This window comes from Emydura macquarii, unplaced genomic scaffold, assembly GCF_026122565.2.
Source record: "Emydura macquarii macquarii isolate MOO-44397 ecotype Brisbane River unplaced genomic scaffold, CSIRO-AGI_Emac_v2 contig_318, whole genome shotgun sequence".
Taxonomy (NCBI): domain Eukaryota; kingdom Metazoa; phylum Chordata; order Testudines; family Chelidae; genus Emydura; species Emydura macquarii.
In genome coordinates, this window is record NW_027130455.1 from 3,733,939 (window position 1) to 3,760,470 (window position 26,532).

Here is a 26,532-nt window from a genome sequence, read left to right on the forward strand (position 1 = left end):
AAGGAGACCTGCATGTGCAGCCTCTGCAGCCAGCCCAGAGCCCTGGAAAGACAGAAACCCCGAGGAAGGCTGGGGGAGGCGCAGGGTGGCAAGTCAAGACTGGGCACCTCCCAAGGGTCTCCGCTATTTTTTAAATAAAATGGGGCCAAGTGGGCAACCCCTGGGCCGGGGCCTTGGAGAAAAGGGGAGCTCGGACACCGGGGGAGGGGCCAGGGCGAGGAAGGGCGGAGCAGGAAGAGGCAAGTGGGGGAGGGTGGCCAGCTAACTGAACACTTGGCTGCCTTCTTGCCGTCTCCCCGCACGGGATCGGCGCCTCTGCAGGGGGAGAAGGGCCCGGCTCGGTGCCAGCCCCCGAGTCTGGGGAGGCAGAGCGCGGGCGGCAGCGCTGAGTGAGCCGGGAGCCGCTGGGGAGCCGGAGCCCACCTCGCACCTTCCGACGGCGGCAGCGGGCGCTGCTCGCTCTGCCGCCCGGCGCTCGGGGTCCGCCGGTTGCCTGCAGCCTCGGCTCAGCCGGGCTGGACGGAGAGGCGCGGGGGGCGCGGCGCGGCGAGGGACCCCGGCTGGCGGAGCGGTGCCGGGGCTGGTGCCGGGCGGAGGCGAGGCGCAGCCGGCGGGGGAAGCCCGTGAGCTGCGGCTGTCCCGAGCCCTGGGGCCCCGCGGCCGGGGGGCTCAGCGCCGCCGGCGGCCGCGGGGCGGGATGTGAGGAGCAGCGGCCGCGCACGCCCCAGCCCGCCCCAGCCCGGCGCCCGGCCAAGCTCAGCATGACCGAGATGAAGGCGAAGGACGCCCGGGCGCCTTCCTCTGCCAGGGACGGCTCGGTCCGGCTGCAGCAGGGCCGCCCTGAGCGGGACCCCTTCCACAGGGGGGCGGCGGCCGTGGACATCTCCCTGCATGGGCTGCTGTATCCCAAGAGCAGCGAGGAGGAGGAGGAGGAGGAGGAAGAGCAGCAGAAGGGCCCGGAGGGGGAGGAGAGGGGCCCCGCCTCGCCGCGGGCAGGCAGCGGCTCCCCGGCAGAGAGGGATGCGCTGGACCGCGTCCTAGATACTTTCTTGGCTCCCTCGGCCCAGGCCAGCTCGGCCGGCGCCCCCGCGGCTTGGTGCCTCTTCGGGGCCGAGATCCCCGAGGTCCCCAGCCCGCTGATGAGCCGCCGCTCCGAGCAGCAGCTGGGGGGAGCAGCAGCCGCCGCCCAGCAAGGCAGCCCGGCCGCAAACTCGGGCTCCCTGCCGCCTCCGGCCCCTGCCGCCGCCTCCCTTTGGCCGGACGGCGGCGCCCCGGCAGCCGCAGCCAAGCTGCCGCCCCAGCGGGAGGGCGAGGGAGCCTCTGAGCGCACGGACCGGCCGCGCCGTGCACCCGCGGCACTCCCCGAGGAAGCTCACGGCTTTGACTCCGAGGGCCCAGCGGAGCAGGACGCCGGCTCCGGCAGCAGCCTTGCTCTCAGCCCTGCCCATGCCGCCGCCTCAGGGCGCTCTGCGGCGGCGGGGTCGGGGCAGGATTTCCTCCATGTGCCCATCCTGCCCCTAAACTCGGCCTATCTGGCAGCCAGGACCCGGCAGCTGCTGGATGTGGAGGAGTACGAGAACAGCCTCTTCGGCCGTCGTGCGTCTCCCACCTCCACCCCCCAGGACTTCGCAGACTATGTCTATCCCCAGCCCGACTCAAAGGAGGAGCATTATAGCTACGGGGACTTCCAGCCAGCTCTAAAGATCAAGGAGGAAGGAATTAGTGCCCCCTCCCCCTACTTGGGCACCAAGACCACTCCAGCAGCGACGTGCACAGACTACACGCTGGCCCCTCCGCAGCCGAGAGCCAGCCAGGAGTCCTCCTCTCTCGAGTGTATCCTGTACAAAACTGAGTCTTCAGTTCTGGCTGGGTCCTATGGGCCGCCCTACTGTAAAGCATCGGGGAGCACAAGCTGTCTGGTTCAGCGGGACAGTCTGCCCTCCACATCAACAGCCCCTCCGGCCTTTTACCAGCCGTTCAGCCTGAACGGCCATCAGCAACTTGGCTTTCAGACAGCCGTGCCCAAAGAGAGTTTACCCCAGATATATCCTCCCTATCTCAATTATATTAGGTAAGATTTAAAGTTCCATGCATGCATCTGTTCTTATAGAGCAAACGGCACTGAGACCTCCTTCTTTTAAAACAGATTACTTTTAAGGCGCCTGCATTTCAAAAGATTTGTCAGCAATTTATAAGCACATTTGTGGGTTTGATCTTAATTTTAAAAGGGATGATTTACTGTGTTTGTCTTTTAAACAGACGTGGCGAACAGTTATTGACAGTTTTTAAATAAGAGGCTATACTGAGTTGGGTATTCAGCTGATCTGTGAGCCATAACACTTTTTCTGTGTCAAAGGAGAGTAAATCACAGAAGTTGTGTATAAAGCAAAGTTATGGAAAAAATACAGACCTCACCCAAATTTAAGTAAAATGACTTTTGTATTAAAGGAACATTGGGCCAATTAGAATACGTTTTACAATAAAAAGAGGAAAGTTCTAAAAAAAAATAAAAAATGTGTGAGACATTGAAACATGACAAAAAGGAATCAAAGGGACTGAGCTTCACTTGATCAAACTCCAGAGGAGCTTTTTAAATAAAGACCTTGAAATAGGACACATCTATTTACATTTGCTGCATTGTTTGTGTCATATTTGAATCTTAGTTCCTGTCTGAAGAACTCCACTTTATAAAATCGTTCTCTTGTGACAGTTAAATTTTAAATGCTTTTGTCGTAAGTTTGACCTGTGGATCCAACAGAAAATATATTTTGTAATCAATACAATGTTGTTTATTACTGTATAATGGACTAACAAGTGATCACTTTTAAACAGCCTTAAATGGTGAAGATTTCGTGGTTTATATGCAGGTAACTTCTGTATACACTGTAGTGTATTTTACAAATAGATATTATATTTATATTTGCATATTTCTTTAAAATGCATGTGCATGATTTTAGGGGAAAAATCATCCAATTTCAAAGCAAACATTAACATGACAATGTCAGAAATTCTGATCTAGCTCATGTATTAGTAAGTCATTTAACTGGCTCAATATGATTCTGATATATAGCAATACTACAACTTTGTTAAGATATTTACTAATGATAAAGACACTTCTGATTTCTTTAGTAAATAGCCATTCGCTAGCTAAATAAGTCAATTTCTTTAGGTGGGCAATATATCTGGAAATAATTTGTCATCATCCTTTTTGTGTTCATTAAAACTGGTTACAAGTAAGAACTCTGCCAATGAATTAGGAGATGTTAATTTGATATTTATGAGTTTTCAGCGTAAAGTGAAGGTGAGTTAGTTACCTGTTGCTTAGGGAAAGGACTGCTGAAATTAAATGAATTTCAGTTCAAAGCAGTTTATTGTTATTTTAGATTCAGAAACTAGAGAAACTTGCACAAGAGTGATTTTATTCGCGTGAGCAGTCCCAGGAGTCTCTTTGGAAGACCCTAGCAAGGAGCTAGGTTTTTCCCATCTATAGTAAAATGTATTAAAATACAACTTGCCCTCTACACTTAAGTTTTTTAATTAGTTAAAACATTTTAGCTAATGCATTTTACAAATATTCTTTTTATCCAAATCCCAGAGCAAAAACACATTCAGTGCTGCACTGGCTTTAGTCACTTTTCTTCTATCCTTATCAAATTTGATTTCAGTTTTAAAAGACAAGCGCCAAGATTGCAATTCCCTTTAAAACTAATGTCTGTACAGCCCAGACTGACAGTGAACCTTCTTCACAAGTCTGTTTCATTTATGGTATTTATTTTTTTCTTTTAAAGGCCGGACACTGAAGCTGGTCAGAGTCCTCAGTACAGTTTTGAATCAGTACCTCAGAAGATTTGTCTGATCTGTGGTGACGAGGCTTCTGGCTGCCATTATGGAGTACTTACCTGCGGAAGCTGTAAAGTCTTCTTTAAGAGAGCAATGGAAGGTATGTTGGATGCCTTTGTTTCTAATTATTTGTAATAAAACTTCCTGGCGTATACTTAGCACTTTATTTTTATCTTTAAAACAGATCTTTGTAAATATTATCACAGTCATGTTTTGTCCCTGAGAAAAAGATTCAGATACTTGCAGGTGTGGTAAATTTCTTCTTCGTTATTCAATGTGACAGTAGTACTATTTGCTTTACTTATAATGTTTATTATCTGGCTTGTTTTGTTTTGGGTTCTGGGTTTGGCAGAAGCTTATAAAAATCCTGCAATTCTTAATCTGTTACTAAATTCATGAAATGTTAATAAATATTAGCTTCACTTTTAAAAATATTTAAATGTTGCTGCTTTGCAACAAAAACTCCGGGTATGAAACTGTGTTCTTCATGCAAATTAAAATTCCCATTGGCTACATTCTCTCATTTCAGTCAGTGGGAGGTTTTTCTTGCTTATGGAATACAGAATTGAGCCCTTTGAGTTTTAAATAATAATTTTAAAATAGTGGTTTTGTTTTCTATTCAGGACAGGAATTAGAATAGCTAGGTGGTAATAATACAGTAGTTTTATATTAACTCTAAAAATAAGTTGATACCTATTTGAGAATGTATGTTTGGTTTTTCTCATTAAATCAAATGATATACGTGATCCTGCATTCCTTGTGTGCCCAAAATGCACATACAGCTGTTGAGACAATGAGCGTGTACAAAATGCAAGATTGGACCCCCTGGTTTTTCTAACGCTACTAAATGCTAAATGAAGGAGTATACCCTTGAATGGTTTTACCTTTTACCTTCCATGTGTTTATCCTTTCATCATGGCAAACTAGTATCCTACAGTAGTGCGTATACACACAACCCTTGGTTACAGTATATTTTTCTAATTTGTATTTGTTTTCTTAAAATCCAAGTTGTATAATATGTTTCTCTGACATTTCATATAGTTTATAAACCTTCAAATGATTGTACATCTGAATATGGGGAAGAAAAAATTTAAAGAAAATAGTTTGCTAGACATAACATTACTTTTTGTTCTATAATTTGTTTAGAGTATGTGTGTGTATTATTCTATAAATGTCATGTCTTTAAAAAGCCAGTCATGTCATCAAGTCAGTTGTAGCTTACTATGAAAGGCCCCGATTCAGGACAGCACATAGTGAAGTTTGTACCTAGACACATCTTTGACTTTATTAACTCATTTTCTTGATTAGGTTACATAAATGAAATAAGTTTACTTCAGTTTTAGCAATACACTAAATACTTATAACAAAAGCTCAAGCTGGTGAAATTTTTAACAAGGAATCAAATTTAGAAATGCCATATTTTAAAGAATTTTTTTTTTCACTTCATCCCACTTTATAGTAATATTGTCTTTGACTTATACTTTTTAGTTTTTCTCTGTGAACCATTTAAATCAGCTGTGTACAAAACTAGTATCCAGTTATATTTGCCTACTTGGGCAAATCTTTTCAGAAATGTATTTTATAACTATTTTTTATGTAAAAGCATTGCTGATAAATGTAATGAACACTTTATAAATAAAATGTTAATGAGTTTGTTAGTGAAGTCTTCACAGAATCATAAATTTTAAGGCCAGAAAGGACAACTGCGATCATCTAGTCCGATCTCCTGCATAATACAGGGCATACAGAACTTCCTGCTTCAAGTCCAAGAGCTGTGGTTCAACTAGAGCATATTGCTTAGAAAACCATCCAATCTTGATTTAAAAATTTCCAGTGATGGTGAATCTACCACTACCCTTGGTAAATTGTTCCAATGGTTAATGTCTCTCACTCTTAAAAATTGCATCTTATTTCTAATCTGAGTTTGTCTAGCTTCAGCTTCCACCCATTAGATCTTATACCTTTGTCTGATAGATTGAAGAGACCTCTATTATCAGATTTGTGTTCCCCATATCGGTACCTATAGACTGTGATCAAGTCACAATCTCTTCTCTTGGATGAGATAAATAGATTAAGCTCCTTGAGTCTTTCACTGTAAGGCATGTTTTCCAGTCCTTTAATCATTCTTGTGGCTCTTTTCTGATCCCTCTCTAATTTATCAACATCCTTCTCAAAGTGTAGACACCAGAAGAGGACATAGTATTCCAGTAGTAGTAGTTCCAGTAGTATTCCAGTAGTGGTTGTACCCAGTGTCAATACAGAGCTAATATAATTTCTGTACACCTATTTGATGTTCCTCTGTTTATACGTCCCAGGATTGCATTAGCCCTTTCGTTCACAGTGTTGCAAATGGAGTTCATGTTCAGCTGATTATCCACCATGACCTACAAATCTTTTTCAGAGGCACTGCTTTCCATGATAGTGTCTCCCATCCTGTAAATATGGCCAACATTCTTTGTTCATAGATGTATGACTTTACCTTTGGTTGTATTAACACACATAATTTGCTCGTGCCTAGTTTACCAATTGATACAGATTGCTCTGAATCAGTGACATATCCTCTTCATTATTTACACTCCCCCAGTCTTCGTGTCATCTGCAAACTTTGTCAGTAATTATTTATGTTTTCTTCCAGATAATTGTATATAGTATACACTTAAATAGTATAGGGCCAAGAACTGCTTCCTGTCGGACCCCACTAGAACCACACTCACTCAGTGATTGTTCCCTGTTTACAATAACAACTTGATACTTATCAGAGATCCAGTTTTAAAATAAATTAATTTGTGCCATGTTGATTTTATATAATCTCATTTCTTAATGAAAATATTGTGCAGTACCAAGTCAAATGCCTTCCAGAAGTCTAAGCCCTGGTCTACACTTACCTGGCGATTCAGCGGCAGTCAAAGGGAGTTATACAAGCTACGCAGAGTAGCTTGTGTAACTCCCATCGTTTGCTGTGCTTCCCTTCTGCATGGCATCTTCACTGCTCTGCGCCGACGAAGCGCTGCACCACTCAAGGGGGTGGATTACCAGCGTCGACTTCTGGATCGATTGAACGAGTCTTCACTGATTGCTCAATCGATCCAGATAGGTTGATCTGATGGCGGCTACTTTGCCGCCGTCAGTATAGACATACCCTAATTATATTAACATCAACACAATTACCTTTATCAGCCAAACTTGTAATCCCATCAAAAAAGTATCAAGTTAGTTTGGTAAGATATATTTTCCATAAACTCATATTGAATGGCAAGTTAATTATATTACCTTCCTTTAATTCTTCATAAATCAAGTTCCATATCAGCCATTCTATTCTTGATGTCAGGCTGACTGCACTATAATAATGGTCATCCTATTTACCCTTTTAAAATATTGGCTCCATATTAGCTTCCAGTACTCTGGAAACTTCCCCAGTGTTCCAAGACTTATTGACAATGAATATTAATGATTCAGCAAGCTCCTTGGCCACTACTTTTAAAATTCTTGGATGCAGGTTTTAAATCTGCTGATTTAAAAATGTCTTACTTTAGTAGCTGCTGATTAACATTCTTCTTAGTTACTGTGGGCATGGAAAACATTTCACCATCATATGATACGAATATTTCATCTGGGTTTATTCCAGCTACAAAACGCTTCTGCAATTTCTGCATTATCATTGACAATTCTATTTCCATCTGGTAATTGATCGGTATCGTTGTTAGCATTCACATTATTCCTAATATACTTTAAAACTCCTCCTTATTTTCTTTGCCTCCTGTCAGCCATAGATCTCTACTTTTGTCCTTTTGCTTTTCTTATCAATTTTCTACAGTTCCTAGCTTCTAATTTGTATTCATTACTATGGACTTCCCCTTTTTTCCCATTTGTTATGAATGGGGTTTGTTAGTATTTTGTAGCTACTTTAATTTCTCCTTTAAGCCAAGTTGTCGTTGTTTTTAATCAGTGTAGTTCTTTCTTGACTGTGAACCTTTGGACATTTAGTAAAATATTCATAAACAGTTCCCAGTTATCTTTCATATTCTGGTTTGAACTTTATTTTGCTTACACATAACAAATGTAGTCATGTCATGATCACTTGTACCTAAAAGCTAGTAATTTTAGTTCTGTGATCAATTCCTCTCTATTTGTCAACATCATGTCTATTTCAGTGTTTGCTGTTGTAGGATGTAAGCATAAGGTGATTGATATTATTTTCCTATGCACAAAGTCTTTCCAGATTAATAGTATTCAAATTAATATAAAAAGAATTAATGTGAAAAATAGGTGTCTGTACACTGTACAGCATCTTCATACTCAAAGTGCTTTCATCATAACATGTAGATTTTTTTTTATAATGAGAGTGGAAGAGTGACTCAGAAAGTTGGGACTTCACAAGTGAAATAGCAGTCTTTTAACTACTGAGCGTACATGGCAAGGAAGACAGAAAGGAGTCAAAGGCTGGATGTATAAAGTGAACAGGGTAGATAAGTAGCTGGTTACCTAGTCTGATGTAGATGGTACAAGTTTATGGCGAGTTTTTAAAATCAGGAGGTAGGTCCTGAATTTGATTGAGAGCTGGATAGACAGTCATTAGAATTGCTGAAGAAGGGCAAAAGGACAGCCCCCTGCTTTTCATGAAGCTTAGACTTAATGATCTGTTTAAATTCTAAATTCAGTTGTCACAAACCAGTGTAATAAAATAGTTTTTCAATAAGAAGGAACACTCTAAAAATTCTACTGAAAATACAGTTAAAAAATAATATTTTGCAAGTTCACGAGTTACTTTTTTAAATTTTAGGTAGCACTATTCTAGACTGTTATTTTATTTTTAAAATAACAGTTAATGAAATTAAAATACTAAACTTTGTGAATGCAAGCTCATAGTTACAACTCTATTCTTCATGCACTTTTCATAAAAATATTGATTGTCATGATAAATTAATGCATAACTAGCAATAGGTGGCTGGTATTTCACATCTTTACTTTATTAATAACATGATTCATACACGATTTATATTACTGTTTTCCTCTTCATAAAGTGTGTACATAGCAACTGTGTAATTGAGAAGGAAGCCACTTAGCAAATATGGGTTTGACTGTCTTCTTTTTTGTTTTTGTTTTTTTTAAAATACTTTCTATTCTAAAAGTTTCTGACTTTAAATATGTTGATTGTTTCGACTTTAATTATCTGATGGTCTTTTTCACACGCAAATCATCCCCTGCATATAGAATTTTCTTCTGAATCCAATTAATACATTGAAATTGCTTTTTAAAAATAATTCTATTATTCACTTATGGGAAAGAGGAATCTGTTACCTTAAAAATTCTATTTATTCAATTTTTCATTTGCTGAAATATGCGTTTTACCATGCATAAATATCAGTATAAGCTATCTAGTAAATTTTGATAAATAAGCATTATGTATGCAAGTTAGATTTGTTGTATCTATATATTTTAGTGTAGCCAGCATTTAGAGGCATAACTTTTAAAGAAGAACTAAAACTGTATGAAGAGCCTTCGTGAAAAGACTATATCATATAAATGTAGAATGAAACTGCTTTAGGAAGCATATAGGCAATGAATTGTTAAATGTGTGATTGCTCTCATGCAGACTTTAAATCATTTTGGTTCTCAGCTTTTCATTTGTCAGATAACAAGTCTGAAGGTTGGGCTCTTTTGTAGAATATGTAGATTTTGCCTTTATCAGAGTTCTGAAGAAGAGTAGCCTAACTGTCATTTTCAAGGTCAACTAATTAGAAAAAGCATTCCTTTCTCAAACGTAAACTTCTGTGCCAGTCTGTAAAACAGTAAAGGTTCTCCAGTTTTCAGCATTGCTGTTAGGTAAAGCATCTTTCAACAAACATGGAGCAACAAAACATTTTTCACATCCTTTTTACATTACTGTGTTTGGATGCAGGCATCCTGTTTTGGAAGGAGTCATTCGCCAGGGTGGAGAGGTCATATTGTAGAGCCCTGCTTTTGGTTTAGCATGCACAGCTTTAAAACCCTCTGAAAATGAAAGCTTCAGTTGGGGAACATTGGACTTAGGTGCAACAGTGTTGATGGGGAGTGGAACGAGGAGGAAAAATGTAAAGGATAGCCAAGAGTTAGAAGTCTGTATCTTCAGAAAAAAAATTCTTCACATGTTCGGGATTTTTTATTTTTTTCAGTTATTTGCATAGAAAGGAGTGTTTGCCACATTTTTTTTCACTTATTGTACAATTTCTGTGACAATTTCAAGGGCTTTCAAGAAGTGCTCTAAAAAATAAAAGCCAACATTATCCTGGCAACAACAGAATCACAACAGCTACTATTACTTACTGTCATTTAAGGAATTTTCAATGTAAAAATGGATACAATATGTCAGAATGGCTTAAACTTTCTTCTGTTGGTGAGTTTACAATCAACATGAATGATAAATACATCATAAATCGCCAAAAAGGAACTTTTGAATGGTATCAAATAACTACGTTCAATATATTTTCTAAGAAAATGCAACTGAATAGGAATTAGAAAGGTGCTGTCAAGTGGGCTGTGTCTTTGGTTTACAGTTGCATGAAGTTAGGGGTAATATTTCTAGTGTGGAATAGTAGCAATAGTAGAGCATGTGAGCTAATGCTTTCTTCTAAAAATTATCAGCAGTTGAATTGTCAGTCTGAACATGTAATCAGGCAGGTCTGCAGTAACTACAATGACTGTGCAAAATGGGAAGGGTAAATATATTTGAGACACATGTTTTGGAGAGGCATTACATGTTTAGATTTGTTGAATCCTGGACTTACGCTATTTGCTGCTCATGCATTGTCTCTTGGCAGCTTTCATTCACGCCTTTGAGTTCCAAGTGACCCCTTGCAAATGATTTATGGGTACAAAGATAATATAAGTTTAGATAGACCCCAAATAATATTGTTAAGTCCTATCTTTTCTAAATGAAATTCTTCATTTAAAAAAAATTATTTCAGCTGATGTCAGATGTTTTCCTTTGGCCACTGTTGATACTTATTTCAGCGTGCTGAAGAAAAATAGCTGCCTGCATCTGAAGGGTTTGAGGCTAGTAAAACAGGTGGTATTGCAGCAAGCGTGTGGAAACTGATTATTGGTTTGTTAAAACATATCCCTCAGACACTCTGTTTCAAAATAAGTCTAGTAGTTGCTCATCTGTTTTTATACAATTTTTAAAATGTTTTGAGTCCAGAATGGAAGTGGGGTGCTATGCAGGTAATGGCATAGAGGGACAAGCTCAAATATATGTGGCAAACCGTTAAGTCACCTGTCAAATTCCACTCTCCTCTTCCTCTAACCTGAGTTTTAACAAACTCTAACATTATGGATTGTTGATGCCATGGTCATTCTTTGCATGTAAAGAAGTGTGGGCTGAGGTGGTGGCTTCAGGCTGTCCTGGGATTGATCAATGCCAGACCTACTCCAACTACCCATTCACAGACTGCCCACCCTCTTTAGTAAAGTTTCTCAGACTCTGTATGGCCAGCTTCATAATGATGGAGAGATTTACCACAAGAAAAAACATATTGTGCATAAGGAATTCACAAATTTGCTCCTAATTGCCCATATGAATATAAATGGGAATCTAAAACAATAAGAAATTAATAAGATGAAGGCCTCTTCTGAAAGCAGATCATTATGAATGCAGCAGTTGGCAGGAGCTGGGATGTTAGGGCTGCAGAAACAACTCTGGCCCTGAAGTTGGAGTAACACAGTGTAGAGGATCTGCGGCTGCTCTGTAGTGAGGTGAAAATTCCTCCTGACTCTGCAGAGATTGATTCCCAGTGATCAGTTCAATTACATAGGTTCTGTCTTAGGAACAGGATTTGTTCTTGCGTGTATGGCAGGCACTGAGAGTGCTGAAATCTCCATGAACTAAATGCACTGCAAGTACGTGAAGTTAAAAGGCAAAGGTGCAGCAGATACTGAAGTTAATATTTATAATTGATCATATTATATTTTGCAAGTGACCAAAAATATTTTAGGTGTATCACAAACATTCAAATAAAGACACAGACCTTGCTTTGACAAGTTTAAAATTTAAGCTTGACATAGTACCCCAACTGAATATAAAGAATGGGTCAGGGAAAGGGAGGGGAAGGATGCCAGTAATGAAGATAAAATCAACAGTAAGACACAGTTGGCAATGTTGCTAGTTTTGTTATTTACCTTTCAAGCTCCTCAGTTCTTTGCAAGCAAGATGGCAGAAATGAATTTGTAAGAGGAATTTGAATGAGGCTTTACAGTTGAATGAACAAGGACTTACAGTTACATCACATTCAACCTTGTCAGCCACTCTGGCTATTAGTCTTTCACGCTTGAAAGGTGCAATAGCATTGCATATTTTGAGCATCAATTTGTTTCTGATAACTTTGCCAGTCAAAAGCTGTTGCTAGTGTTAGGATTGGCAATGGCAGTGGTACTGTTGTGGCTGGTCATTATTGCTGATTTATTGTCTGGTCAGTTGCAGAAATGCTGGCTATTGATGCGGTCTGTGTGGTGGCAATGGTAGTGAACATGTTTTTAGATGGAACAGAAGTCATCTCAGGTGGTGCAAAGCAGTCTGATTGACAGAATTCCTACAGGTGACTCTAGTCAGACAATGACTCGATACAGCTAAAGATTACTTGGATTTTGTGAGACCAACTGCAACTGTTTAGGTGAGATGGCATCTGTCAAGCAAGGCTCTATTTTCTGATGATGTGCTCATGATGGTCATTCAGGTGGTGTTTCAAAAGCTATTGAATTGCATCTCCTGCTGTCATATCAACATGCTGCAGAGGGAGCAATATATATTTCTCCAGCCTCATGCTGGCTCCCTGACTATGTGTCCATGTTCACAGCTCCTATGCTTTTGCAAACAGCTGCTGCTTAATGCCAGTTAAGCTCTCAGCACGTACAAATTTGTCTTTATATTAAGTAGTGTAGCCAGAATACAGAGTGAATTGTATGGAAACAAGTGGCAAACAGCTGTTTGAGATTCAGTAGTTATCTGACTTTGATATGATAGAGATGAATAGCCACCATCCCACCTTCATATCTATACTAAAACACACACTTTTTCTGACTGTAATCTGCTGACTATTATAGTGTTATTAGCACACACAATTTACCTGATGCCTACTAGGAAAAATAAATAAACCTGTGCTCCTCAAGGCCACACAATCCCTCAAGACCACACAACCCCATGTAGTCTCCCTGCAATCTGGAGGAATTAAGTATTTGTGTACTGTATCTGATCCTGATCCTGCGTGCAGTGCACTGGTGTAGACCCCTGCTGTTGTGCAAAGTCCCACGGTCAGTTGGGTCATCCTGATCATCTGGAGGTGGGAGCAGTTCTTCTGTATTTATTACCCTCTTCTGCTTCTGGTGTGCAATTTTTTCAATTAGTCTGTTCCACTTTGGCCCACTAAAGCTGTTGGATGGAATTGTTGGTTGTAGGCTCATATAAAATAAATGAGAGGTAGAAAGGCAAGAAAAGAATTAGGAATCCATTTTCTGTATAAAAGGGCTTTATCTTAGTAATGTGCTGTGATTTAAATATTTGAGAGTTTTTTCTGGGAGTTGTTAGTGTTCACAGAAGTATGTTATCTACACAAAGTAATTCAGATAACCTGAACACAAAAAAAGTTGTTGGTTCCATTGTTTTATACACAGCCATTCGCTATCATCAAAATTCAATGACTGTGGAACTTTTATGATGACTGCATAAGTGCCCTGGGCAAGACATGTTGCCATAAAAAGGGCAAGATAAATGAAATTTAAAAATCTAAAATAATGTTGTCTCTTCTTAACAGATAGAAGCTATTAAACTGAAAACTCAAACTTCTGTTATGTTTTCAGTTCATTCTGCTATACAGAAAGGTTTTATAGTAGTGGTTCCCAACCTGTGGTCCAGGGGCCAAAAGTGGCCCGCGGGGACTTTCAAAGTGGCCTGAGGCTCCCCTCCCACTGGCTGCAGAAGGGAGCCGCTGCCTAAGGACCCAGACAGAGCGCGTTTCCTTGGGGCTAAAAAAACCGGTACAGGTTCCTTGCTGCAGCCAAGAGGATGGGAGATCAGTGCTCCTTTCCCCCTGGCTGTAGCAGGGAGCACGGCAAAGCACTCCGCCTAGGTCCCTAGATGCTGGGGTCCCTGCTGGAGCCAGAGGGAGGGGAGATCAGCGCTCCCCGCCCCCAGCTCCAGTGGAGAGCAAAGCGCTCTGCCTGGGTCCTTTGGTGTTGGAGTCCCTGCTGGAGCCAGAGAGAGGGAAACACTGATCTCCCATCCCCCTACCTGCAGAACAAGTCACTACCTAGGGACCCAGATGGAGTGCACAGGGCTACAGGACACATGCTGTTTCCCTGCTGCAGCCAGGGAGATGGAAGGTCAGCGAGGAGACAGCCTCCTTGCTGAACTCCTTCCATCCGGCTTTAGTAGGCGGGGGCCTCCTGGCTAAAGCTGGTGGCCCTTCAGGGTTGTATAAATGATATCTCTGGTCCTCGAGCCAAAAAGATTGGGAACCACTATTTTATAGTATTCTGAATGCTAAAATACTTGAGAGCAGGATGAAGTAACAATCTTAATTCTTTGTTTATAATAGTTTTTTTCCTATCCAAAAATCCTAATGATGCTTTAATTTGCTTTTCTCCTTTATTTAATTCAATTTAGCTACCAAGGTTAGTGCTCTGTTAACTCACGTTAGCAGAGTTCTTATTTCAGTTTATTCTCTCCTTCCTTTCTCTGTATAATGCGAGATTATGCTGTAATTCTTGTACAAAGATATCATATAAGGCACTATTATTTTTTAATTAACTAACAAAACAATATTCTCATTCTGAAGTTTTGTTATCTTCTCCTTTTACCTTATTTAATTGATCCCATTACAAATGAGACAAACTCTGGAATGCTTAATTATATGACCCAAAGAACAGCTCTAGTTTAGTGCACTTGGAGACTTAGGTATTTAATGGATTGTTGTACATTTAACTCACTTTATTTTGGGTAGTGAAAATGAAGGCTCTTGCAGCAGCATTGGAGGAAGTATATGCAATGACAGAGGAGATTGTACAGCTAGATGGTTGAAAAGGGAAGTAGAGAGGGACAAAGTCTATGAGATAAGCTGGAGCAAGTCCAGAGAGAATTTAAAAAGCAAAGACTGAAATCTTATCTGCATTCTGAAATGAATGAAAAGCAATAAAATTGGGTGGGATGTGTACATGTGATAAGGCAGGCAATAGTATTCTGTTTATGTTGATGTCTGGATAGCTGGGATTTGAGGAGGCTATAAAAAAGGAATTGTGATAGTCAAGACAGCAAGAGGAGATGAAAGTTTCAAGACATTGGAGATATGAGAAGGGAAGGAGAGTGCAGAGTCAAAGATGATGCCAAAGTTGTGGAAGTTAGAAGCAAACTGGATGCTGGAGCCAGGGAGGGAAAGAGAGGAGAAGTGGTTGGTTGAGAATTTTTCTTTCACTCTAGAGAAACCATTCCATTTTGAGACATTTAGCTGAAAGGCTGAGACAGAATGGTAGAGTTTACTGTATAATTAACCCTTGAAGGCTGCACAGGAAGTGGCAGTCAGGGAGCAAAGAATACAAAGAATACAGTCTCATAGTGGCCTCACAGAAACATTGCAGGATTGTTCCTTATAGTACATTTTCTTCTGTTTTGTTCAGTCTAGTTTTTGATATCTGAAAATACTGAGCTTCCATCATTTTTCTTAGTAAATGATTCTACTGCCAAATACATCCCAATGTTGGAATTTCCTGATATTTCAGTCTACATCTTCTTACTGTCATACAAATAACTAATAATTACAGAGGATGCACACAGTCACACCAAAAAAATGAAAACATGGGGAAGCCCAAAATGTAAGATGCTTCAAATAAATTCTACTCAAGTAAATATTTTAGTATGCTTATTAATAGCCCATAAAGCATACCAGATACTTTATCCCCTCATTTTGAATTAACCAAATATCTTGCATATCTTTCCTTTCCTACTCACACATTCTGTCCTTCAGTGAGATGCTGGAATTTAAATACAAAGGTCAAACAACTAACAACATTTCTCAGTGTCCAGTTTCACTTAACTGTAGAAACACAAATGTTAGTGTGAGATGATGATTAGGCATATGTATCTCAAATTAATCTGTGCGATTAAAATCCACGTATGTTTTTCAAATAAACATCAAGTTAGACAAAAGAGAACATAACTATATTACTTAACATTTTAAAAGGTAATATCCAGGTGTGTCTGATCCCAGTCAGCTGTGTCAATTATATAAGTTACTTATTTTAGTCCCAGCTATATCAAACATTCTGTGATTTTTTTTTTGGTACATTAATTATAACAATTTATTGAAATTACTTGTAAAAATCCTGACTCATGAGACTATAGAAAATATTAAACATGTTAAAGCAGACTCTGAAATATTTTCCAGACTGAAGCAATAGAATCAGAAATTAATGGGTCAGACCTAAGGAGACTGGATGTTAGTGGAGTGGAGAAATCAGATGGTGGCTACTAGGAGGCTTCGCTGAAGTTCCCAGTGTTGATGTATCCATATAGAGTTGATATTAAGTTAGGAAGTAAAGGTGCTATTCAGTCTCAGAAGATGACTGCTGCTTGTTCTAATTTACAGTCTTGAAGATAAGGAAAGAAAAGTTTAAGTCTGATATTAGGAAAATGTTATGAATAGTAAGAACCAAATAGATTGGCAGCTTTAAATGATGTGATAAAAATAACAGCCAGTCTACATTAGCACTAGAACCAGAGGAAATTTCCCTAAAATAATCAATATAGACAAGACCAGAGTGACTGTCCAATCAATGAAATAGTACTATATTTAATTTGAATACTGTTAGTCCAGCACCTTGCTTTTGCTCAGTTAGTACTTGTTCAGTTAGTCCTTGTGTTCTAACTGGCAACTTTAGTTCATTTATTTATTTTATTTATTTTGGTTTATAATACAATAAAGAAGTGCCTATCCCATGGTCTGGAGATTTTAACCATACATGAATACAACATTTTCTCAAATCAGAAACATCCCTTCACTATGCTTCACTTATAAAAGGCTAGTCCTAAAGCCCATTGATATTCACACTGAAATCCCAGTGGATCTTCTTTGAATGTCTTTGTTTCTCTATTTTACTATTAAAATTTTGGAGTCATAAGGGAAATATCTAGTCAATTATATTGATAAAGCTGATAATAAAGGATTTACTGTTCACAACTAACATCCAATAGTAGTTAATGGATTTTAAATTCTACATCTACTTAAGCTTGTGAAAATGAAAGACATTCCTTATCATATCTCAGTCAAATTGTTAACCCTTATTGATAACATTACAGTGCAAACCCAATCTCAATATCGCTCAGTGGCCTCACGTAGAGATTGAAGAGGAAGGATGGCCAAATAGAACCCGATGTAAGTAACTTCAAGTGAGAATCCTCAGGGCAGATAAAAAGTCTTTAGTTAAAATATGTGAAAGTGTGTGTTTCTGTAGCAGTTTTCTTGACACATTTCCATTTTAAAAATTAGTTCAACATTACCATCTTGAAATTTTAGCAGGGTGCATACAGTAGATCTGCTTCTCCACTCCATTATACCAGTTTTATGCCTGTGCAACAGGCACTTACACTGTCATACAATGTCGTTGGAACAATTTTTATAGTTGGGGTGCTGAAAACTGTAAACCCTGTGAATGCTGGAAGCCACTTCAATCCAGGGGGATGCTGCTACACCTCCAGCACCCCTAGACTCCAGCATCCCTGCTGTCATAAAATTGATGTAAAATGAGAAGAGAATCAGATCTACTGTATGTACCATGGAGGAGGATTAAGTTACAGTGAACTAAAGCTACTTTACTCCTGAATTAAACCATGCACTTTTACTTATATGCATTGACTTCAGACATTCATTGATTTGCCTTAACTTTCTTGATGTCACCATGTAACTAAACCCTAAATCTGAGGCTTTCACCTTTTGAATAAAGAGTTTCTAACTGGAAATTTGGGGATTAAATATGAGGGATTTTTCCCTCTGCTTTTGATAACTAAGAACCACAGAACTGATGTGGTTCAAATGTCCAAAAAGAATTACTTTTGGGTTGAGATTCAGCATGGATAATTAGACTGGAAGAGGAATTTAAGAAAGTATAGACCTTCATTATAGAGTATACTACTGGGCATGCTTTTATGTGCATCTGCCCTGTGATATTACCATCTTCTTCTGGGGCTGGTCAGATTACCCTGGGTAAACTAGATCAAGCCAGAAACTGGGTAAGATAAACTGGAAACTTGGATAAGAAACTATCCAAGGTTTCAATTTACTGAAGGTGCCTCAAGATGTGTTGGTGATTTAGTAGGTTGTACTCTTCTCTTTGGGTCACTGCTGAACCAGTGCTCCAGCAGGCACTACCGTCTTATATATGAGACATGAAACTGAGGTTTTACTATGTGTGAATAAACTTTTCTTTTCTGAAAGATTTATATGCTGGTGTCATGGATAAATTTTAAACTTTATTTTGAATATGTGTACATAAATATCTACTTACAGCACTCTTGAACATCTAATAAGATAATCTTACAATTATATAGGATTCTGCTCCTTAAAGTTTATCTTTCTGCTCCATAAAGTTTCACAATATAGCATCAACTCCAGCATTTTCCTGTTTTACTAAAAGATACAACTTGGTGGCATAAGGAATGTCTGTACTGCCATGTTGGCGATTTATGGTTGATTTTCTAGTCTTGGTTTGTTCATATTCAGAAGTAGTTGTTTGTCATCTTCAAGGGACAGATGAGCAATAACTAAAGAGCAACACTGCCACAGTCAAAAGTGAGTCCAGAAAAATGTTCTTGGTTGAAAGGATGGTGGATGCTTATGTAGGTCTTTGTAGGGATGAACAAATAAAAAATTCTCAATGCCCCATAAAGTGATGCTTCCAGAGGGAAAACATATCCACTTTTAACTGTGTTCCTACATATGACTAACTTATACTTGAGCTTCCTGAAAGTGTCAATATTTGAGAAAGCAGGTAGGCCCTGACAAATCATTTCAACCAATAAAATAATTTCAAAAGTAGATACATACTGAGAATACTCTTAAAGCCTCTGTAGCATAGAGAAATACTAAGAGGGCTTCCACAGCTAATTAAGGCAAAGTAGGGGAGAGATCAATTAAATATTGCATAGATTATGAAGCAGAGGCAAATGGTTAAAAATAAGCATTCTGCTTCCTGGTCTGTTGCCAGAAATGTGAAGTGTTGTTTTGTTGCTCTTTAATGTTCATTGGCTTGGAGGGGGGGGGAGGAGGAACATGGAGCAGATGTCATGGCAACAGTAACAACTGAGGAAGATCCTTGTGTAAGTTAAAAAGCTTGTGTCTCTCACCAACAGAATTTGGTCCAATAAAAGCTATTACTTCACCCACCTTATCTCTCTAATATCCTGAGACCAACATGGCTACAACACTGCATACGAAAAAATGAATGTGAAGATTTGAAACAAAAACTAAAAATGTGCTATTTTGGATGGTTTGGCAGCAATTCTTGGCATCTTGCCATAAGAAAACGCTGTCTTTCTCATGAAATAGGTACTCATTGCTGTATCTGTTACATATTACTGAGAGGACATATTCAGATTGTCCTTACTGTACATCTGTAGAACAACTCTTGCTGAACACATGCTTATTTTACCAGAAACGGGCAAAGAAAAGGATTACAAAAAACAGCAGCTGAGTTACCATCTCGTAATAATCATCTCAGACTTGTTTACTATCATTGGCAGTCAATAGCTTACTCAAACTACTGCTGCTCTGAAAATAAATACACACATGAAAAGAAGCAATGATTGAAAAGACATTTGCAGGTCCACACCAGAAAGGAGGCGCACAAATTTCACATGTTTGGATGCTTTCCTGTACTTGATCCATGCCTTTTTTGCTCTTCATAATTGGGCTGACAGTGTCCAGTGAACAGGTTTTTCTTTTGATATTTTGATACTTCCATTTGGAGTCCTGGTTAGAATTAGGAGGTACAGAAACATGAAGGTGGGGGAAAATTTAAAAAAGTTTAAACACCAAAAAAATAAGTTTGAGGTTAATTTGGACAGATGAGTGAAGGTTGGGATTGACTATTTTATCCAATCAGGTTTTCCCATGCGTAAAATTATTGGTACTACAGTTGCAATCAAATAACCAAGGAATAGAATTATAATGTTTTAGAGCACAATACCGCCACACTGAAGTCAATGGGAGTTTTGTCTTTCACTTAAATGGGAAAAGAACTGGGCCACTGTTCTTATTTGTTGTATTTGACTACAACCTTATCTTTTGGTCATGGAATGCTAATAAGATGACAACACTGCTGGATGTAATTCACATTAAAAATAACATCAAGACAACAAGATTCAATTTTAACACACACAAAATAAAGCTTAACTTCAAGTGCTTGCCCATGTCGATTACTTTCTCGGTGTTTGCACGCCTAAGTGCACGGTCGGTCACTGGATATATTTTGCCTTAGCAGTATCCTTAGGGGCCGGCTCTGATGCCCTCTGGAGCCCCGCGCTCATGCGCTGGCATATAAAGCGCCACTGGCCCTCCCAGTTCCTTCTTTCTGCCCGTGATGGTTCCTGGAACACCTTCCTTCTCTTGCATATGCAAGTGTTCCATAGTTCTTGTATCATAGTTCTACTATAGCTTTTTTGTTTCTTGCTGTATATAGTTAAAACAAAATAGGTATAGTTGTCCCATTAGGGATGTCTCCATGGGCTGGGGCTTGCCCTCCTCCCCGGGCTTTAAAGCCTGTACTTGTCATAAACCCTGTCCGCTCAACGACCCCCATGATAGCTGACTAAAGTGCTTGGGGGAAACACAGAGAAGGGACAAGTGTAAAATTTTCAAGGGCTTCAGCCCTCGAACCCATAAGGACAGGGATATATGCCAAAAAGACCTGTTGATGGAAGTGTCACTGAGGCCGACCTTGAAACCGTCCCGTGCTGACTTGGTGCCAAGCACATCAGCACTGGTGCAGAGTGCACCTCCGGCACTGGTCCCTTCTTGGTACCACTCCGCGTCACCCGCACCAAAGAAGCAGAGGTAACAATGCTCCAAGAGAGGCTGAGCAAGAACTGCAGCACCAGGCATAGGATTCTTGTTGGTCCAATTGCCTGCATCAGGGAGGCAGGAATCGACATGACCTCATTACCTGGCTCCACACAGTGGCTGGGGGGCCCAGAACAGCTCCATTGTGGTCCTCAGGCAAAGATACATCATCCTCGGGCCCTGAAATGGAACCTACTACCTGATCACATTGGAACCAACAACCAGGGCCACAAGTGACGGGTGTGAGGCCTGCAATCACCAGGGGCAACAGCTGGTTTCAGTGGCCATATTGGAATCCCTGGGGAATCCCCGGAGCTCCTGGCCTTTCTCTTATCAATCATCAGGGAAATGGTCCACGGCACTGCTGACCTTGGCGGAGAACAAGGGCTTAGCCTCTGACCCCAGCACCAAATCACAGGGCTGGGCAGCAGCAGCCCCCGCACAGAAGGAAGAAATACCTCCCCCACCCATGACACTACCATCATCCTCATCTCCTGACGAGGCAATAGGTGGTGCAGCCCCCTGAGTCTCACTGGATGACTTTCAGGCTCACCAGGAACTCCTCAAAAGGGTGGCCTCCAATTTGGGCCTCAGAGAGCCCGCAGACAACCTCTTTGGTGTATTGGCAGCTGCGGTGCTGACTAGGGATGTACTATCAGTGCATGATGGAGTACTCAAAGTGGTTAAGGCCCTGTGGTAGACTCCGTCATCCCTACCACCAACATCAAACTGGGTTGAAAAGAAATATTGTGTCCTGGCAAAAGGGTGTGAATATCTCTTCTCTCACCCACTCCTGGGGTCCTTAGTGGTAGCAGCTGCAAACAAAAGAGAGAGGCAGGGTCATGCAAGCTCAACCCCAAAAAGCAAGGACTCAAAGAAACTGGACTTGTTTGGAAGGAAAGTTTACTCCACAGTCAGTTTGCAGTTCAGGATCTCCAGCCAGCAGGCATGGCTAGGGAGGTACAATTATAATATCTGGGACTCCCTATCGAAATTCAAAGAACTACTTCCTCACGAGTCTGGACAGGAGTTTGCCTCCATCTTACTGCTCATGGTTGCAGTCATCAGGGCTGTCTCAGGAGGTGCAGCAGTCCATCCAAGATCTCCCATTTGAGGGCAATGCCCTCTTTTCAGATCAGACTGATGTGAGGCTCCATGGCCTTAAAGATTCTAGGGTCACCCTGCACTCGCTAGGCCTGTATACTCCGCAGACCTCTAGGAGACAGTTCCAGCCCCCATCACAGGAGTCCAAATTTTTGGGGCCTTCCTAATACAGTTCCTATAGGAGAAAGGATAGGGACAGAGGTTTTAAACATTGTCATCCTGCTGTAACCTCCTCCACAACCCAACCAGGCCCCTCGCATTACCTGAGTGGGCAGAGACAATCATTTTGAAGGCGTGCTTGAGGATGGCACCTCAGCCCCTCTTCAGGATCCACCCCACTTGTTTTCAAACCGCCTGTTTTCCTTCCTTCCTGCTTGGGCCCAGATCACTTCATATCGCTGGGTCCTCAATACCATAGAGTTGGACTACACCCTTCAGTTTACCTCACTGCCACCTTCCCACCCGTCTTCCCTGTCCCTCTTCAGGGACCCCTCTCATGAGCAACTTCTCGTTCAGAAGGTGCAAGCTTTCCAACAGATGGGGGCCATAGAGACTGTTTCTGAGGACATGGAAGGATAAGGGTTCTTCTCTCACTATTTCCTTATCCCCAAAGCAACAATCTGTTGCCTTGCCTCAACAGATATCTCAAGAGGCTGAAGTTCCACATGGTCTCCCTATCCTCCATCATCCCTTTCTTGGATCCAGGGAACTGATACGCTGCCTGCGACTTAAAAGATGCATATTTCCATATCTCAATTTTTCCTGGCCACCAGAGATTCCTCTGGTTCGTGGTGAATCAAAGCCATTATGATTCATGGCTCTGCCTTTCAGACTTTCATCTGCCCCAATGGCTTTCATGAAGTGTATGGCGGTAGTGTTCGTTACCTGAGATGTCAAGGAGTACAGCTCTACCCTTACTTAGATGATTGGCTCATCACGGGCATGTCACAAGTGCATGTCAATGCAGCCTCAACCTAACAAGGACCACCTTCTGGCACCTAGGCCTACTCATAAATGAGCAGAAATCAACCCTATCCCTTGTTCAGCAGATAGAGTTTATTGGAGCGATCCTCAATTTTACCAAAGCTAGGGCCTTCCTCCCGGAATCTCGATTCTGAGCCATGTCAGATCTCATCATACAGGTTCAGAATTCTCCTCTCACAACTGTGCAAACCTGCCTCAGACTTATGTGGTGCGCCACGTGCATCTAAGGTTCAGGTCTCTGTAGTTGTGGCTGGTCTCGATATACTTCCTAAGCTGACACAGCCTGGCATGGTGCTTTCAGTTTCGCCATGTATTCTGCTATCTCTACACCGGTGGATGAGTCCACTCCAGGTGATGAAGGGAATACCCTTCAAAGGGCTGTCTCCCTCGATGACTATGGTCTTCGGCTCCTCAGACTTGGGATGGGGAGCCCGTATTAGCGGTTTCAGCACTCAGGGACTCTGGTCACGGGAGGACCGCAACCTCCACATAAATGTCATGGAGCTCAAGGGCATATTCTTAGCCTGCCAAGTGTTCCTTTCCTACATAGAGGGCAAAGACGTCCAGATTCTTATGGACAATACCGCCGTGATGTTCTATATCAACAAGCAAGGCAGTGCTCGTTTGTCAGCACTGTGTCAAGAAGCTCTCCACTTGTGGAACTTTGCTGTACAGAATGACATTCACTTGTAGCACTTTCCGGGCAACAGCGTCCCTACATCTGATGGCATGGCGACTCAGTGGCTGAACATGGGTGAGTGGGCCTGCTTAGCTCAGGTCCAACAGGTTCTGATGGGCAGTAAAAAGCCCTCCCCCAGAGCAACCTATGTAGCCAAATGGAAGAGGTTTTCCTGCCGGGCCCTGAGCCGGGAAATTGCACTGTATTTTGCCCCGATCAATCTATTCTGGACTATTTGTTGGACCTAAAACAACAGGCCTAGCCCTTAAGGTCTACCTGGTGGCAATCTCAGCCTTTCATCCCCTGATCCAAGGCAGATCGGTCTTTTCCCATGACATGACAACCAGATTTATTAAAGGCCTAAAGAGGCTGTACCCCCAGGTTAGGGATCCCTGGTTAGGGATCCCCAGGTTAGGGATCAGCTTTGTGAAATGGGCCCTATTAAAGCACCAACTATACATATATTATTGGTGTGGACGGTATTCTTCGTGCACATTATAAATATGACAACGTCATGATCACTTGTACCTAAACTACTATCCCCCCTCTTCTTTATGAGTGAGAGACATGAGTGACATATCAAAGCCACCTTAAAGAGTCTGGAGTGGTACCCACATCGCTGCCTTAGGAAAAATCTCTGTATCAAATGGGAAGATGGTCGTACCAAATGTCAGCGTTCTCTCTGCAGTTAACATCACCAGTGTTGAGGCGAGGATTATGAAACATTAGCTTCACTGGGCTGACCATTGTGTTTGGATGGCTGATATTCGTCTTCCTAAGCAAATCTTCTTTTCTCAACTTAGTCATGGTAAGAGGACTTGTGGGGGACAGAGGAAATGCTACAAGGATACGTTGAAAATAACTGAAGAAATAACTTAAGAAGGCAGGAATTGACCCCATGAATTGTGAAGAGCTGGCTAGCAATAGACTGCAATGGCATCACATCCTCCAGGAGACTTCCACAGAATTCCAGGAGTCTGGAAATGGCAGAGGAGGAAGGAAAATGTACAGCATCCTCTCTCCAAGCAACCACCTGTCACGTGTGGAAAACATTGTAGTGCACAAATTGGTCTCCTCAGCCAGTTTAAGTCTCGTCAATGACTTTCCCGCTGGCAGACATCATCCTCGTATCGAGTGGTAGCCAGCGGCCGACAACTATTCATTTTTAGTTCTGTGATCAGTTCCTCTTTATCTGTTAGAACAAGGCCTAATAAAAGATTCCTTGTGTTGGCTGCAAGACGAGGGGGAAAATTGTCATCTCTAATGTTTAGCAATTCCAATTATGTTTTCGTACTGGCAGCACGAGGGCTCCAACATATGTCATTCAAATTGAAATCCTCCATGATGATGCAGTTTTTCCCCCTACACATAATAGATAGGTTCATAAGGACGTGGTTATCCTGTTCCCTAGTGGGATTTGGTGTTGTAGCAGTGTGCCACAGGAGCTTCTCTACCCCTGCCTCTTCTTTGTTCACAATCCACTCAGAGACCCTCCTGTTCAGCAGTCAGTGGCACACTTTATTTACAGCGTGTATTTCCATCCCCTTCTTACTATACGCAGCTTGGGCTAGCGGCCTCAGGGACCACTCAGTTTCTGCAGTCAGGCAGCAAGAGTCTCTGCTCACCTTCCACTCTCTAGCTTCCCCCCTTACTTCCTTCACCTGGGCCTGTATATAGCCCTTAGCTAATTAGGCTGACAGCTGCTTCCCACTCACCAACCCAGTACAGATTTCTCTAGTGAGCTCCAATTTACATCGCTTAATTGAGGCTTGTGTGACAGAGGGCTGGCTAAGGAGTTGCTGCTCAACACCCTGTCACAGGTGGTCTGTCGCAGACAAACAGCTAACACCCCATGTTGTGCTTGATCTGTTAGGACATTGATCCATAAACATTCAAGATCATTTTCTTTTGAGTTATCAGTGACTCAGAAATAGGTAATGCCATTTTTGATGTTACACATTTTGAAGTTACACGTGCATTTTTTTTTTTTTTTTGGTAGAATTAGGAGCTTCATATAGACATCTCTTGCTCTTTCTGTGTTATATATAGACATACTTTTACTTTCTTTCTACTTACAGTAAAACCAGAAAGTGGAAAGTTTGGCTATTTATCAGAACCTTAACCAAACTTTTGAATCTAAACCACATTCAAGATCCCACTTTTTACTCCCTTCCCTGATGATTTAAAAAAAAAAAAATAGAACTTGTTTATAAGTTCAAAATTGTATTTTCTTGGAATAACTAACAGAAAAAGATAGAAGAGTGAAGATTGTACAACTGTTCGGGTACTAGCCTGGGACTCGAGACCTGGGTTCAATTCCTCCTATGATAAATACTTCTGATATGAATTTGGCTAAGTCACTTAGTCTCTGTGGACCAGATTTCTAAAGCTATTTTGGAGTTGCAGTACTCAGCATTGCAATGCCTAACTGATTTATGAGTTAATTCTCATTTTTAAAAGGGATTTAAGCATTTGGAAGCCAAAATTCCATTGGCAGTTGATGGGATTTAAGCTTCTAAGTATCCAAATCCCTTCTGAAAATGATATTTAGGCTCCTAAATCAGTTAGGCGTTGCAGCGCTGAGCACAGCAATACCTAAATACCTTTGAAATCTGGGCCTCGCCTTTGTTTGCCATCTGTAAAACTGAACTAATAGTACCTTCTTACCTTACAGTGGTGAATGTAAGATTCATTAAAGATTGTGAGATGCTCAGATACTATGGTAAAGGTGGCCATAGAAATATGTTAGGTTGATATATAAAAGTTCGTATACATTTGTTTTGTGTGTATTCCCTTTAGAGTTCACTATTACATGTTTTTCTGTCAATATTTTTTATTATTGTTTCTAAT

The 26,532-nt window shown here is 41.3% G+C and overlaps 1 protein-coding gene across 2 annotated transcripts in view; it reads left to right on the forward strand.

Moving 5' to 3' along the window:
* Nucleotides 1–266: 266 nt before the first annotated feature.
* PGR (progesterone receptor) overlaps nucleotides 267–26,532 on the forward strand; it is a 74,235-nt gene continuing 47,969 nt past the window's right edge. For both annotated transcript variants that reach the window (XM_067567902.1, XM_067567895.1), the window contains exons 1-2: nucleotides 267–2,071; nucleotides 3,789–3,940. In XM_067567902.1, coding sequence (XP_067424003.1) covers nucleotides 762–2,071; nucleotides 3,789–3,940 — 1,462 coding nt within the window. In that variant the 5' untranslated portion in view covers nucleotides 267–761. The remainder of the gene's footprint in view (nucleotides 2,072–3,788; nucleotides 3,941–26,532) is intronic.